Here is a 15305-nt window from a genome sequence, read left to right as displayed (position 1 = left end):
ATGAATACAGAGAGGACTGGCGAGACTTACATGAACTGATGCTAAGTGAAATGAGCAGAACCAGGAGATCATTATACACTTCGACAACGATATTGTATGAGGACATATTTTGATGGAAGTGGATTTCTTTGACAAAGAGACCTGAGTTTCAATTGATAAATGACGGACAAAAGCAGCTACACCCAAAGAAAGAACACTGGGAAACAAATGTGAACTATTTGCATTTTTTATTTTCTTCCCGGGTTATTTATACCTTCTGAATCCAATTCTCCCTATGCAACAAGAGAACTGTTCGGTTCTGCAAACATATATTGTATCTAGGATATACTGCAACATATCCAACATATAAAGGACTGCTTGCCATCTAGGGGAGGGGGTGGAGGGAGGGAGGGAAAAAAAAAATTGGAACAGAAACGAGTGTCAATATAAAGTAATTATTAAATAAAAATTAAAAAAAAAAAAAAGAAAGAAATGACCAGCAGGATGAATACAGAGAGGACTGGCGAGACTTACATGAACTGATGCTAAGTGAAATGAGCAGAACCAGGAGATCATTATACACTTCGACAACAATATTGTATGAGGACATATTTTGATGGAAGTGGATTTCTTTGACAAAGAGACCTAATTGAGTTTCAATTGATAAATGACGGACAAAAGCAGCTACATCCAAAGAAAGAACACTGGGAAACAAATGTGAACTATTTGCATTTTTGTTTTTCTTCCCGGGTTATTTATACCTTCTGAATCCAATTCTCCCTATGCAACAAGAGAACTGTTCGGTTCTTCAAACATATTGTATCTAGGATATATTACAACATATCCAACATATAAAGGACTGCTTGTGATCTAGGGGAGGGGGTGGACGGAGGGAGGGGAAAAAAATCGGAAAAGAAACGAGTGCAAGGGATAATGTTGTCAATATAAAGTAATCATTAAATAAAAATTAAAAAAAATAAATAAATAAAAAATAAATAAAAATTCCCTGTCCATAGTTGATTTTATATTTGTTTAATATCCACTCTCCTTATATTCTTTTCACAGGTTCATGAACCTCTGCAAGCTATGGGAAGCAGTGCTGATAGCTGTGATAGTGAGACAACAGTTACATCACTTGGTGAAGACCTTATAACACCATCTGCAAAAGACCAACCTTACTTTAATGACTCTGAGGAAGAATCTCTCATGCATCTTCAAGAAAGGAAAGAGAAAATTGAAACAACTGTTGAAGAGATAAAGTTAGATAATCAGAACCTCCTGATATGTGAGAATATACAGAGTAAAGGAAGTAAACAGATTGTCCCTAATCAAAGTGGTCATGTTACTGAAAGTGAAGATGATTTACCTCCAGGAGAGTCACTTACCTTACTGCGGGCAGCAAGTGCTGAAAGTGACGTAGATAAAAATAATGACTATGAATTTACCCAGTACACAACACACCACATTCTTAAATCACTGGCTTCTATTGAGGGCAAATTTGATCATCTGAGCTCTGAAAAAAATATTGGCTCTCCTTCTTCAATTGATAGAGTTAATGTGGCTTTACAAAGGGCTCAAATGAAAGTCTGTAATCTTTCTGATCCCAGAGTAGGACGTAGCTTGATAAAATCCAAAGATTTGTTAAAACAAAGGTACCTATTTGCAAAGTCTGGGTATCCCCTAAGAAGATCTCAGTCTTTACCTACCACCTTATTGAGTCCTGTAACGGTTGTGTCTTCTGTAAATGTCCGATTGTCTCCAGGAAAAGAGAGTAGGTGTAGTCCACCTTCTTTCACCTTTAAATATACACCTGAAGAGGAACAGGAATTAGAAAATGAGATAGTTGAACAAGATAGCCACTCTCTAGTTAAATCTACTCTCTTCATTTCTCCATCTGTGAAAAAGGAAACTTCACAGTGTGAGATGAACAAGCTGATGGAGGAATCAAATCATAGTAGGACTTGTAATCATTTGTATATCCCAGCCCCAATCTCACAATCTACCTGTTCACTTCATTCTGTCCATTCTGACTGGCAAGAAAGGCCTCTATGTGAACACATGAGAACACTTAGTACTCACAGTGTTCCAAACATGTCAGGTACATCCTGTTGTGCCATAGGCCCTCCTTTGGTTTGCCCATATTCACACAGACTTAGTAATTATTCATATCGTTCATGTTCTGTGAATCCTCCTTCTGCCATTGAAATGCAGTTGCGGAGAGTACTACATGATATCAGAAATTCACTGCAGAATCTTTCTCAGGTAAAACAAAAAGTTTATTTTAAATTTGAATTCTTAAAAATTTGTTGTCTTAGATCTTATTTGTACTTACATGATAGGATTTACATAATATTTTAAATACTACAAAACATACTTAGCTATCCAGTAAATAATTATCCAGTAATGGATAATTTAACAAATACCTATTACATAATTACAACTGGATACTTACCGGATAATTACAACAAATACCTAGATACTACTTGGGGGAAAAAGACAAAAAAACAAGAGAGCCAGTGATCTGAAGGATCTCATTTTCTTTAGGGGGAAAATTAACATTTGTACAAATAAATGCAAAGTAATTTCAGGGAAGGACACTAGTAACTACTTGGAGGAACAGGAAAGAAAAGACCTCTTGTTTGAGGTATGATTTGAGCTGTGCTTTGAGGGAACTATGAAATGACATGGGTAGTAGAAGATAGCGTGACTATAGATCCAAAACTTGTATATGAAAACCATAGATTAAATTTTTTTTGTATTACAGATTAGATGGAGAGTAAGGTGAAATCCAGACATATCTGGAGCCAGGTTGTGAAGGACTTTAAATGTCAAAGAGAGGAGTTTGTATTTTATAATAGAAGCAGTAGGGAGCTGTTGAGGTTTCATGAGCAGAGGAATGACATAGTCAGATATGTGCTTTAGGAATATCAATTTAATACTTGTGTAGAACATGGATTACAAGGGAGAGTTTGAGACTAGAGGAACAGTGTGGTGTGGGATACTATTGTTAGTCCTTGAAAGGAGATTGAAAAAATGGATAGCTACTGTCTTAAAATGCCATTTGTTTTTCCTGACTATAATATACGATAATGAATATTGTATTACCAAACTCAGAATATTGAGTAAAGTGCTTTGCAGTTAGCTAAGTGGTTTGCAAATGGAAACCATGATAAGCATCCATAATTTTTCTATAGTTTTGAGTGAGTTACATATTTGAAAATTTTAAATTACTATAACAAAGCAAAATTGGAATAAGATAATGTATTTTTCAAACTTTTGCCTTTATTCATAATCCCTTAGAGTTGTTTTGAGCTATTTGGAGATAAAGGTACTTAGATTTTCATGAATTATTTTACTTTGTGTAGTATCCAGTGATGAGAGGGCATGATCTTGCTGCTTCCACCCCATATGCTACTCAGAGATCATCTATTCTACCTCTTTATGAAGTGAGTTTATAATTTTACATTATTCTGAATTTGTAAAAATATGTGTATTTTATATAGTTTGGAAGGGAAATGTAAGTCAAAATATTATAGCAAAACAGTTTTATTTCAGAATACTTTTCAGGAATTACAAGTAATGAGGCGAAGTCTGAATTTATTCAGAACACAAATGATGGATTTGGAACTGGCGATGTTACGTCAACAAACTATGGTTTACCAGCATATGACTGAAGAAGAGAGGTAAAAAGACTATATTGTCTTTTTTTATTCACTTAGTTAATTTTTTGTTGTAAAAATGATTGCCAAAATGATTTAAGCTGTTTGCTTATTTTGTTTAGCAAGCTGTATTTCATTTCCTGGGTGAAAAGAGACTAAACATCTCTGTCTTTTATATTAGGTGGTTTTTTTTGTTTGTTTGTTTCATTTTGTTGTAAGTGAGAAAGTGAAGAAAGCATTTAGTTTTTCTAACTATGATTCTTTGTGGAACTTAGAATTTTTAGATCCACTATAAGTGTTTGCTAGTTACCTATTTATTATTATAATGCTGAAACCTACTTTTCATTCATACTTTTCCATCTATAAAAATGTTAGATATGAAGTTGATCAGCTTCAGAGTTTGAGGAATTCAGTCAGAATGGAACTTCAGGAGCTAGAACTACAGCTGGAAGAACGTTTACTTGGTCTGGAAGAGCAGCTTCGTAATTTGCATGTCACTTCTCCTTATCGTTCTCCAACACTCATGGTGTGTATTATAAAGTGATTATATATCTTCAAATGAGTTTTCTTTTTGTTTTATAGAGAGACTTAATTGAAATAATTTCTGATAGTAAAGAAACTTGTATTCGTGAATGATAATTTGCTTAATAGAGTGTAGGAAGTAAATTATCAAAGTTTAGTTGTTTGAAAGCTTCATTTGTTCTATTTTAAAAAAATTTAACATTCTTATTAAAATTTTGAGTTCCTAATTCTCCTCCTTCCCACCACTCTCCCATCCACTGAGAAGGCAAGCAGTGTATCAGTTATGCATGTGAAATCATACAAAACATTTCCATATTAGCCATTTTGCCAAAAAAAAAAAAAAAGGCAAAAAAATAGTATTTCAATTTGCACTCAAGAATTCATCAGTTCTCTTTCTGGAGTTGGATAAGACCTTTTTCATTGTGAGTCCTTTGGAATTATTTTGGATAATTGATCTTTCCACAGTTGATAACTTACCATTGTGCACAATGATCTCCCAGATCTTCTCATTTCAATTTGCATTAGTTCATATTTTCTGAAATCACCCCCCTCATTATTTCTTATTATATAGCACAGTAGAACCCTATCACAATCATGTGCCACAATTGTGGAATTATGTATTCCTCTAATCAGGAGTGATTTAGAGCATTTTTTCATGACTATGGACACTTCTAATTTCTTCTGAAAACTACCTGTTCATATCCTTTCATTATTTATCAATTGAGGTATAGCTCTTATTTTTATACTTTTAACTCAGTTTCCCATATACATTTGAAAAATGAGACCTTATCAGAGAAATTTAATGTAAAAATTTTTGATATGACTGGTACATTTTAGCAAAATGTAGTTTCCCTGATTATCTCATTTAATTAGGTCTTTTTTTGCTTTTGCTTTGGCTGAGATCATGACTCCACTCCTGCCTTTTTTATTTAAGTTGAAACATAATAAATTCTACTCTAGGCCTTTATTTAACTCGTATGTCTTTCTTCTTCAAGTGTATCTCTTATAAACAACATAATTTTGGATTCTAGTTTCTAAACTATCTTCTTCCCTTTTATGGATGAACTCTTGGCATTTACAGATATCAATACTAAATATGTTCTCCTGTATCCTATATTTTTCTGTTCATCTTTTTCAAGTTTATTGTGTCCCTCTGCAAAAGTCTCTTTTGCTTCTGACCACTGCCTCTTTTAATCTTCCTTTTTTCATCCCCCATTTTTCTTGTCCCATTTCCCTTTTAGTTTCCTATTGGCTAAGATAAGTTTCATTAATCAAGTGAGGTTGTGTGATCTGAGGAGAATTGTGATCACTGTTCTGGTCTTTACTCAGGAAGGGGTCCTGCTTTCCTGCAACCACAAGTGTTGGTTTCTTCTCTCTTGCCTTGTCACTTAGAATAGGGCCTTTGTTGCCTTATGACTGACCACAAGCATTCCTTTCTTCCCTGGAACTATGACCTAGAACTGCTTGTGGGCAATACAGTTACCAGTCACCATCTGCACCTAGTATCAGCAAAGGATCTCCTGTAATCTCTTTCTGACTAGTTGTCTGATCCTCTTATCATTTCCTGGCTTAGAATTCTCAAAACTGCTAACTGCTGCTGTCTCTACTGCCTCCAGGGTCCACTGCTACTGATGCTGCTGCTGCCTCCACTGCTTTGTATATTCTGAGCTGGCTCATTCCCTGTTGTTGCAGACCTCTCCTGTCAACATCCTAAGTTGTCTTAGGCTGGAAAAATGTCTCACCGTCACCTGTCAGTGAAAAGTCAAGGTTTAAATTTAGAAAAATGACAAGAAAATTTTATCATTTTATCTAAGTTACCTTTCATAAAACATTACTCTTTATTTTTACAGATAATCAATTTGTTTTCCTTTATTTTGCATATGTGCTAGATTCTAAACAATTAAAGTTTTAGGCCAAACACTTGCAAGAGGAATGCAGAAATAAGAGTCATAAAAGAAATGGACTTTATTTTCTTACTGTTGCTATTTCTATCCATATTTCTGAACATCCCTATGAAATTTGAATCTTTATATAGGTTCCCTCTTTCCAACAACCATAATGTACTTATGTGTGTTGTGCCAAAGTAAATGATTATTATGACTATATTACATTAATTAGCCTTGTATTAAAACTGAATAGCACAGAAAAATATTGGATTAGAACTGTTAATATTGCCTAACATCCATAATTTTTTTTGGTTCTCTTTTGAGTTGTCTTAAAGTAATATCAGCATTACTTTGAGAAATTACATACATATCTATGATAAAGTAGAATCAAATTGGTTATGTTATAGTTTCATTTGAATAATAGGTATTAAATAAAAGTCACTCCTATTCTAACCTCCATGAAACTGAAAGTGACTTCTGTTACATATATGGGCTTCTCCAAATAGTATTTAACCAGTTCCATTTAGTAGTGTGCAGGATATGTGCATTTAATTTTTTTTTCTTTGTCTCTTTTAGGGAATGTATGGAAGTAGAAGTGCTGATAATTTGTCATGCCCTTCTCCATTGAATGTAATGGAACCAGTAAGACTTTCTACTTTTAAATCATGGGGGAAGGGAATGATATAAGATAATGGCATTTCATAAACATAGATGTTTCCTAGTGTAGGTATATTATATTAGGGAAGTTGAGAAAATTGCCTGGACTATAAATTTAACATTTCTGAAAGTCCTGTATACTTTGGTTCTTTAGAAAGTTGTTTAGTTAACAATAGTAATTATTTCTCTTTGTGACTCAAAGAGTAAAAATAAATTATAAAAAGCATGTAACATAAAATTTGTGTTCTCAAGTCGGTACTTCATCTTTTAACAGTAATAAAATTCAGAAAGATTTTGAGGCCTTGAATTCTACTTTTCTTTTGAAGTTCTTTAAAGTACTTGAAATCACTTTGTGAAGAAGATGATTTTTAAATAATCAGTTTTCAGCAGTAAGATTTCAGAATGCCTTTATTATAACAGTAAAATTACAATAAAACTTGGCACTTCATTATTCACTTTTAATATTTATGTAATATTTTGCAAAATATTTAAGTTTTGTTTATATAAGAAAGACAATATGATAACTAAATTAATGAAGTCTTATCTGTATATATCATGTATCATAGCACTTGCTGAGAACTTGTTTTGTTAGGTTGGCATCATTGGTTTCCTTTCTCTTAAGGAGAGAATATAGTAATTCATTCTTTGATTTTCTAGGTCACTGAACTGATGCAAGAGCAGTCATATTTGAAGTCTGAATTGGGGCTAGGGCTTGGAGAATTGAGTTTTGAAATTCCTCCTGCAGAAAGTTCAGAATCAGTTTTCTCCCAAGCCACATCAGATTCTTCCTCTGTGTGTTCTGGTCCCTCTCGTGCAAATCGGAAAACTGGAGTAATTTCTACTGATTCAGCTAACAAGGCCAAGACTCATTTGCCAAGCAAGAAGGTATTTCGAGCTTCTGTGGCCTTAACACCAACTGCTCCTTCTAGAATGGGCTCAGTGCAGACCCCTCCAGCTCCTGAAAATTCTGAGGAAATTGGAGTAGCTGAGGAAGCTATAGAGTCTGTGGAACCTAAATCTGAAATGGAACAAAAACTTGAAAATGTGCCAGTGCTACCAGCTTCTGAGGAAAGTCAAAAAAATGTAGAACATGATGAATTACAGCAAGTCATACGAGAGGTAAATAAAGAATATTTTAATTGTTTTAAATGGACAAATTGTAAGGGTTAGAGATTTTGTTTAGACTTGACTGATTTAAGAAATACTCATAACTCCCTGTCTTGATGAGACTTTCAGAAGATCTTTTAGCACTGTTTTATTGTAAATAAGAAATCGTTCAATCATCTAAGTGACTTTTCTTTTGCCTCTTGGATAAAATAAACTCCTCTCACTTGTAAAGCCTTCCTACCTTCCAGCCTACTTTTTAAGACTTATCATACATTATTCTCTTTTCTTCATCCTTTGGGCTAACCAAATTGCTTTTCCCCCTATTTCTTATACAATTCTTATTTGCAGTTTCTATGCCTTTGCATTCATTTTCCTTTGCCTATATATAATGTGTTACCACTTTCCTTACACTTCTTAGAATTCTTTATATCCTTAAAGACTCACCTAAAATATTACTTTCTGTAGGAAACTTTTCCATATTTCCCAGCTGTCCTCCCATGATTCCCCCAAATACCTGTGTTGTATCCCTAAAAAGAATGTAACCTCTTTGAGGCAAGGACTATTTAATTTTTTTGTCTTTTACCCGCAGTACCTAATACAATGCTTAGCATGTATTTGGAACTTAACAAATGCTTGTTGGTTGATTTGAATCTGTTAAACCAAACCTGTAATGGGGGAAAAGTTCATGAACGTTGACAGTACAATATAATATGGTTCCAGAGACAAACTTCCAGCACAATATAGAAATTGCTCACAATAAAAGAAGGGTTAAACAAGGCATTATAAAAAGAAATTTTAAAAAGAACAAACATAGCTATTGCATAAAATGGAAGAAGACAGAATGTTTCACATGCAAAAAGTAGAAAAAAGAGGTTTTACTCAGATAATCTGAATAATGAAGTATTTTAAGGGATATAGGAATTGGAATAGAAGATTAAGGAATGTTGGCAGTAGAGGAAAAATGAACACTTGATCTGTGAGAGAATAACAGGATACTATTATTATTGGAATAATTTATTATTGGAATACATTAAGTTAATAAAGAACAAGACTCAATTTACTGAAGTGTGATGGGAAAGGTAATGTAAACACAGACAGAAACAGTTCAGTGATAAGTTCATATAGAAGTACTTCTATAAACCTTATACCCTATGGCATTCAGAGTAATCTAGTGTTCTCTTTTTAGGCAGTACTGATCTCCTCTGAAAGGGGGGAGAACATCTGATTTCTGAGAGCGATAGTAAAGTCCATTTTGATAGCAATCTGGTATATATCCTAAGTCAGGAAATAATCAGGCTAAGTAGGTTTTGTTTTTTTTTTGGGTTTTTTTGGTGAAGATTGTGTCATGTCATGATGGATTTGAAGGGGAAAAAACCCATTACTTAACACAGTTATGTATCATTCGATTCCAATAATCTTCCCATGAGGAAAATTTGCTGTTATGGGCCAGAACTCTGAACTTGAAACAAAGGAAACAAAGGATTCTTACAATTTGCCTTTTTCATATCACAAAGAAATTACAGTAAACCTAAGCTAAAAAAAAAAAATCCTGCTATTTAAAATCATATCGACCAAGTTGTTGTTGGGAAAAAAAAACTTAAAAGCAATAAACCAAAAACATCAATATTCTTGAGGCAAGGAACAATTCTCATAGAACAATGCAACCACTTGTTCAGTATTTGACATTTAACATTGTTGAATTAATTTCTGTGGAAACATATTCAGCTTTTCTGGTAAGTAACTTTGTATTTTTTAATAGAAGTAAACAGTTATAGGCCATTGTTCATGTACATTATAATCTATCTAAACATATCCTAAGGCAGTCTAGCTTCTTATTTCACAGTATAAGGTCTCATAAACTACAGAAAAGGAAAAAAAAAATTAATCAGGTAAAGGTCTAGTGACTGAACAAGGCTATCAAGAAAAAGCTGTGTTTTGTTACTAACACTGAATTCTAGTAAAGTAATGTCTTTAACATCAACATTTTTTCCCTCCCAAAATTTGGTCCATAGCTTATAGTGATTCAATTCACTTTAAACACTTATTGAATAGCTCTATGAAAGACATTGGGAATACAAAAATAAAGTGAAAAGCAATCCTTACTCTCAAAGAATTTTATTTTTAACAGGGATTAGAGGGAGAGATATTTAACAGATATACAGATCAGATTTTTTTTTTTTTTTGGTTGTTTTTTTTTTTTTTTGTCATTGCTAAAGATCTGTGATTTCATTATTATGTTGAACTTCAAGTGTTGAAACTTTTCATCAAAGAAGAGTAATATGATACCTGTAATTAGTGTTTTAGAGATTTTTCTAGGGCACTGAGATGTGAAGTGATTATATAGAGAGAAATTGATGAACCTATGGTATTTCTGATTCCAAGATTTACTTTCTATCACTTCCACCAACTCCCACATATCTTTTTTTTTCTTTCAAAAGTTTCAGAAGAAAAATTAACTAAAAAAAGAGGATCAGGAAAAAATCTTATTTCTCTACTTACTTTATGTGAAACATTGTCGTCTTCTATTTTATCCCAATAGCTGTGTTTGTTCTTTTTCCTCCTTTTTTAAAAAATTTAATGCCTTTTTTAACCCTTTTATTGTGAAAAAAAAAACACTCTTATATCCTCTCTATCTTTTCCTTTCATTCTTTTGCTGTAATTGAAATAAGGCTCTCCAATACCTCCAATTCATTGGATAAAGCAATGAGATCATATCTTTGCTTATCAGTTTTTCCAGATCATTTATTGTCTATCCTTTATGCAATTTAAGAGAGATAAAATCAGTACCAATCTTTTTTTTTTTTAAACTTATTTTTGGCTACTCAAGATCTACTGACTTTAGCATTTTGATCTAGTCTTTCTCCTTAACATGTACTCTGGTCTTCATGTCCCCTATATTTACTAGATTTGTTAGTTCCTTAAGAACAGGGACCATATGTTGCTTAATATAGTGATATACTTTATAACATACCCTATACACAACAGGTACTCAATTTGTTGAATTTGAGTAAAGATAAACCACTTATTCAGAAAATTGTATTTTCAGGATCAGGCCATTATAGCAGTATCATTTCTGATTAAACACTTAGTTTATTTCATGTTTTTTCATTGAAATAACCTAAATCCTTTTTTTTTTTTTTTAGAGGAGGAGGAAAAGGGGAATATTTAGACCATTGGTAAAGGGAATTCAGATTGAGTAATAACCTCTCTCCACCAGTGCAAATCAACTGTTTTGCAGTGTATGGTCTTAGAGAATTGCCTTGAAGGACTGAGAAAATAGTGATTTGCTCAGTCACACAGTCAGTATGTGCATCAGAGGAAGGACTCCGGTTATATACTTGGTGTCTTTCCCATTAGAGCAGCAAGAAACATTTTTGTTTTTTCTTTCAATTTTCAGTGCTGAAAGTCACAATGTCTGGCATGATTGATTAATTCCTGACTTTGAGATTTCTATTTATTAGTATGCTATACTATTTCTCTTTACAAACTATCTCAATTATATACCCTTATAACATTATCTTCAAATCATATCAAATAAGTTTTGGCATTGTCATGCAAGGCAAAATTAAAGCTTTGGAAGAGATTAGCATAGTTTCTCTATGCTTTACACTCAATTTGGATTTTTAAAAAGTTTTCCCCTTTTTTTCATTCTCTTATTTGTCTCATTGAATTCTTTAAGAATCTATTTCACTACTCATTTTCCTTTTAATTCATTTATCAAGAATTTTAAACTATTCTGTAGGGTATTATAGTTATACTTTCTCATTTCTGGGAGTGTAGTTGTTATTGCAGTATTATTCCTTTCCTCTGAAGGTTTCTTCTTACTTTTTTAAGCAAGAAGCATTTGTTTATTATAATAGAGCTTTGTAAATGGAATACCTTTTAGTACAAGGATGGTATAAAATTTACTATAAGTGCTCAGGAAATGCTTGTTGATTGACTAGTAAAATGTTCATTAATATTGAAAGAAAGTAAAGATTATAAATGACTTGGCATTGAGATGGTAATAGAGATAATTTTCATAGAAATTTTACTCCCATTTTCCTTGTTTTGTATCTTGTAGCTAAGTAAGAAATTCTATTCTTTACTATAGTTACATCTGACACCAATTCATTAAAAAAATTTATTCTGAAATGTTCTTATTCTTATTACAAGATCCATGTTACTACTTAACTTTTAAGAATAAGAAAGGGAGTAAAAATTGCAAAGTTTCAATGTAAATTATTATTTTTAGTAAACTTTAACATCAATAATTAGGTTTTTCTGAGTTTCTGTAATGTATCTATTTGACATGATAGAGATAAATGAACTATCATTTCTCGATATTTTTCAATTAAAATGTGTTCAGGATATATTTAGGAATGTTTTAGGAAATGGATGGGGCTAACAGGAAAACATAGAAAGTAGAATTTTTAAAAGCTAGTCAAGAATATTTTAAGTGATGACTTGGGAAGGCATTATCAGTTTATTTTAAGAAGTGCACATTTAAAACTTTATAATAGATTTATTTGGAGGTAATGCTATATAATTGCAACGAAAGGGTTGTTGGCTAAGTATATCCAGTGTCTGAACATCTGAAGAAGGAAACACTGATGAAACTGTTGTTTTTCTTAGGTGTATCCTACCAAAAATAAAAATAGTGTCTTTGTGATGCCTTAAAGGGAAAAAAAGGAAATTGTGGATAAAATATAATAAAATGAATTGCCTAAAATTTATCTCTGGTATTTTTAGATTTTATTATTAGAGTATGCGAGGAGTTTTTCCAATGAAGTATGCTAAAGAAAAATTGCTCTCTTTAAAAACATAGATGACAAACTATAGTAAAAGGTTATCCTTTTAAGTACTTTATTTTCATTAGGAACAAATATTACATTTATGTCATTTTACTACTAATAGTAGCTATTTATCAATTATTCGTTATTTTATGTATATAGCTATGAACATTGTAAGCCATAAAAGGACACAAAATACCTTAAGAAAAAAATGAAAGTAGATTAATTTATTCCGTTAATTTATTTTTCATAATCCTTGATGTATCCTGACAAAAGCTATTGACATTCACCAAAAGAAAATTAAAGATATTATTATGTTGTATCCTTTTCTTTCTATAAACTAATGATTTTGTAGAATAATCTAGTGCTTTTTTTGTATATTCTAATTACTTGATTGATTTGATTATTGTCATTACATTTAGTTCAGTTATATTAGCATATATGAAATTCCTATTATAATTTCTACAAATCAGTTCCTGTTCTCAAGGATCTTAAATTCTTCCAAGTGAAAAAACATGTATACAACTAAATACAAAATTATTTCAGTGAGGGAGGCAGCAAAAGTAGATCAACAAAGATCTCTCTTAAGAAGTAGCTGGAGGTGAGCCTTGAGAGATAAGAATTCTAAGAAGCAAAGGTCAGGAGAAAGTATTCTAGCTATGGGAGACAATTATATAGAAGCATAGAGATAGAAGACAGAATGTAGATAGGCCAGTTTGGCCTAGAAAAATAAGCTGGAGCCAGATTGAGAGGGGCATTAAATGCCAAACAGAGGAGTTCATATTTTAAGTTAAAGTAATGGAAAGCCACCGCAACTTTTTGAGCAGGGTAACTTTTTGACCTTTTCCTTTAGGAACCTCAATTTGGCAGTTATGTGTAGCATGAATTGGTGGGGAAAAGAAACTAGTGTCAGAAAAACTACTCCATACATTAGTGTTAAATGTAATGAGTGTCCATACTTGCAGTTTTAATAGAGAGAAATGGGTGGATGAGGTAGGTTATTTTACTTTTTTGAGCCTCAGATTCCTTATTTAGAAAAGGAAGGATTGAACTAGAAGACATTTAAGTCCCCTTCCAAATATATATGTGTGATCCTTTGTTGTGGGGATAGAATGGACAAGTCTTCAAATGAGATGAGAAAGAGTGAAGAATAAAAGATAACAGGATTTTGAACCTAAGCAACTGAAAGAATGGAAGTGTCCTGGGTTGAGAAATAGAATATTTTGGAAAAGGAGTCAATTTGGAGGAAAAGATAATTAGACACCTTTTGTTCATATCTAAATTTAAGATGATTGTGGAACATTTATGTGGAAATATGTCTGCAGCTTGAAGAGGGAATGGAATTGGCTTTGTAGATTTGAAAGACTACATGGGACTGATTACTCATCAGAAGAGAATGTAGGGAAGAGGATAGAACTCAGGGCTACTCCTACTGACAAGAGGTGAATGATAATTCAGCAGAAGAGAATTACTAGGATTTGTGAATACACTTAGCATAGTGTCTACTGCTCTAGGCTGTGTTAAATATTTATTCCCCTCTTTTTACTTTAAGAAGATAATCAGAACTCTGAAAGGCAGGGTTATTCAGAAGAGAGAAAGATAAGAAATGTTAATGTTGCTTCAGAGGTTGGGATAAATGAAAATTTAAAAAGGTCCAGGGGATATTTTATATTTAAGAGATCACTAATAAACTTGAAAAGTTTTATTCCCAATAGTGGAAGCCATCTGAACTGAACTGAAAAATGTTTGGAAGATAAGGCAGATGCAATGAATACAGATAGATCTTTTCCTGGGCATTTGTTTGTGAAAGGGAGAAGGAATAATATGATGATAGCTTAAGGGATTGCAGAGTCAAAAGTTTTTTTTTTTGGTTGGGGCGAGGCCAGGGATGGGTAAGCTAGAGTTATTAAGGAGACATCGTCTCAAAGGAACTAGAATAAAGGGCACAAAATAGAAGGACTGAACTTTGAAAGACAGATTGTAGACATGAGATAAAGAGAATGGGAAAGCAGAGTGCAGAGGGAGTTCATGAAGAATTGCCTCTATTTTCTCAGTAAAATATTAAGTAGAGATTCTTTGCTTAAGAGAAAGTTTGGAATAGACTTTGGGAGAGTACCATAGATATTCAATTAGTTTCTAGTATAAGTTACCTTTTAAAACCTGGGTGAGAGTCAAATTTCAATTTTAATTTTCAGGGGCTTTTAAATATTTACTTGATCTCTTGGATATACAAATTTTCTTTAAAAAAGTGACTAAAAGAACCTTACTCAAAAAATTAGAAATCTTTGATCTTTTGTTGGATATATCTATTGTTACTTTTTAACAGTTTCAAATGAAATTTCATGGTAAGAGAATCTGTTTTATTTACTAATACCTAATGAAAAGAGATCCTACATGTGTTTTTTACATTGTTTAACAAACTGTAACAGTCAAGTGAATGTTAAATATAGTTCTTAATCTTTAAAGGTTATTTAAAATTGAACTGTCTTTAATCCTGCCCATACCCTTTCTTTCTCATTTTAGATTAAAGAATCTATTGCTGGGGAAATCAGACGTGAAATTGTCAGTGGACTTTTAGCAGCAGTATCTTCCTCAAGTAGGACTGCTAGTTCTAGACAAAATAAATAGCCATGAATGGATATTATAGGTAAATTTTCTAAATTTGCTATATAGAGACATCAATTCAAATTAAAGCAATAGCAAGCAGCTATTTTCTTAGTAAT

At 32.5% G+C, this 15305-nt stretch overlaps 1 protein-coding gene across 5 annotated transcripts in view; it reads left to right on the top strand.

Annotated features, from left to right (window-relative positions):
* The window catches only part of ITPRID2 (ITPR interacting domain containing 2), a 50073-nt gene that overhangs the window by 32501 nt on the left and 2267 nt on the right, over positions 1 to 15305 (top strand). For 2 of the 5 annotated variants that reach the window (XM_051986096.1, XM_051986095.1), the window contains exons 11-17: positions 1045 to 2241; positions 3345 to 3425; positions 3535 to 3662; positions 4014 to 4164; positions 6623 to 6688; positions 7361 to 7822; positions 15106 to 15229. In XM_051986096.1, the coding sequence (XP_051842056.1) occupies positions 1045 to 2241; positions 3345 to 3425; positions 3535 to 3662; positions 4014 to 4164; positions 6623 to 6688; positions 7361 to 7822; positions 15106 to 15210 (2190 nt within the window). In that variant the 3' untranslated portion in view covers positions 15211 to 15229. Of the gene's footprint in view, positions 1 to 1044; positions 2242 to 3344; positions 3426 to 3534; positions 3663 to 4013; positions 4165 to 5776; positions 5909 to 6622; positions 6689 to 7360; positions 7823 to 15105; positions 15230 to 15305 lie in introns of those variants that run through there. The other 3 variants (XM_051986098.1, XM_051986097.1, XM_051986099.1) reach the window with 3 other exon arrangements.

Source organism: Antechinus flavipes, chromosome 3 (assembly GCF_016432865.1).
Source record: "Antechinus flavipes isolate AdamAnt ecotype Samford, QLD, Australia chromosome 3, AdamAnt_v2, whole genome shotgun sequence".
NCBI classification, from domain to species: domain Eukaryota; kingdom Metazoa; phylum Chordata; class Mammalia; order Dasyuromorphia; family Dasyuridae; genus Antechinus; species Antechinus flavipes.
Note: the sequence above shows the minus strand (reverse complement) of the source record. Positions and strands in the feature narration are given on the sequence as shown.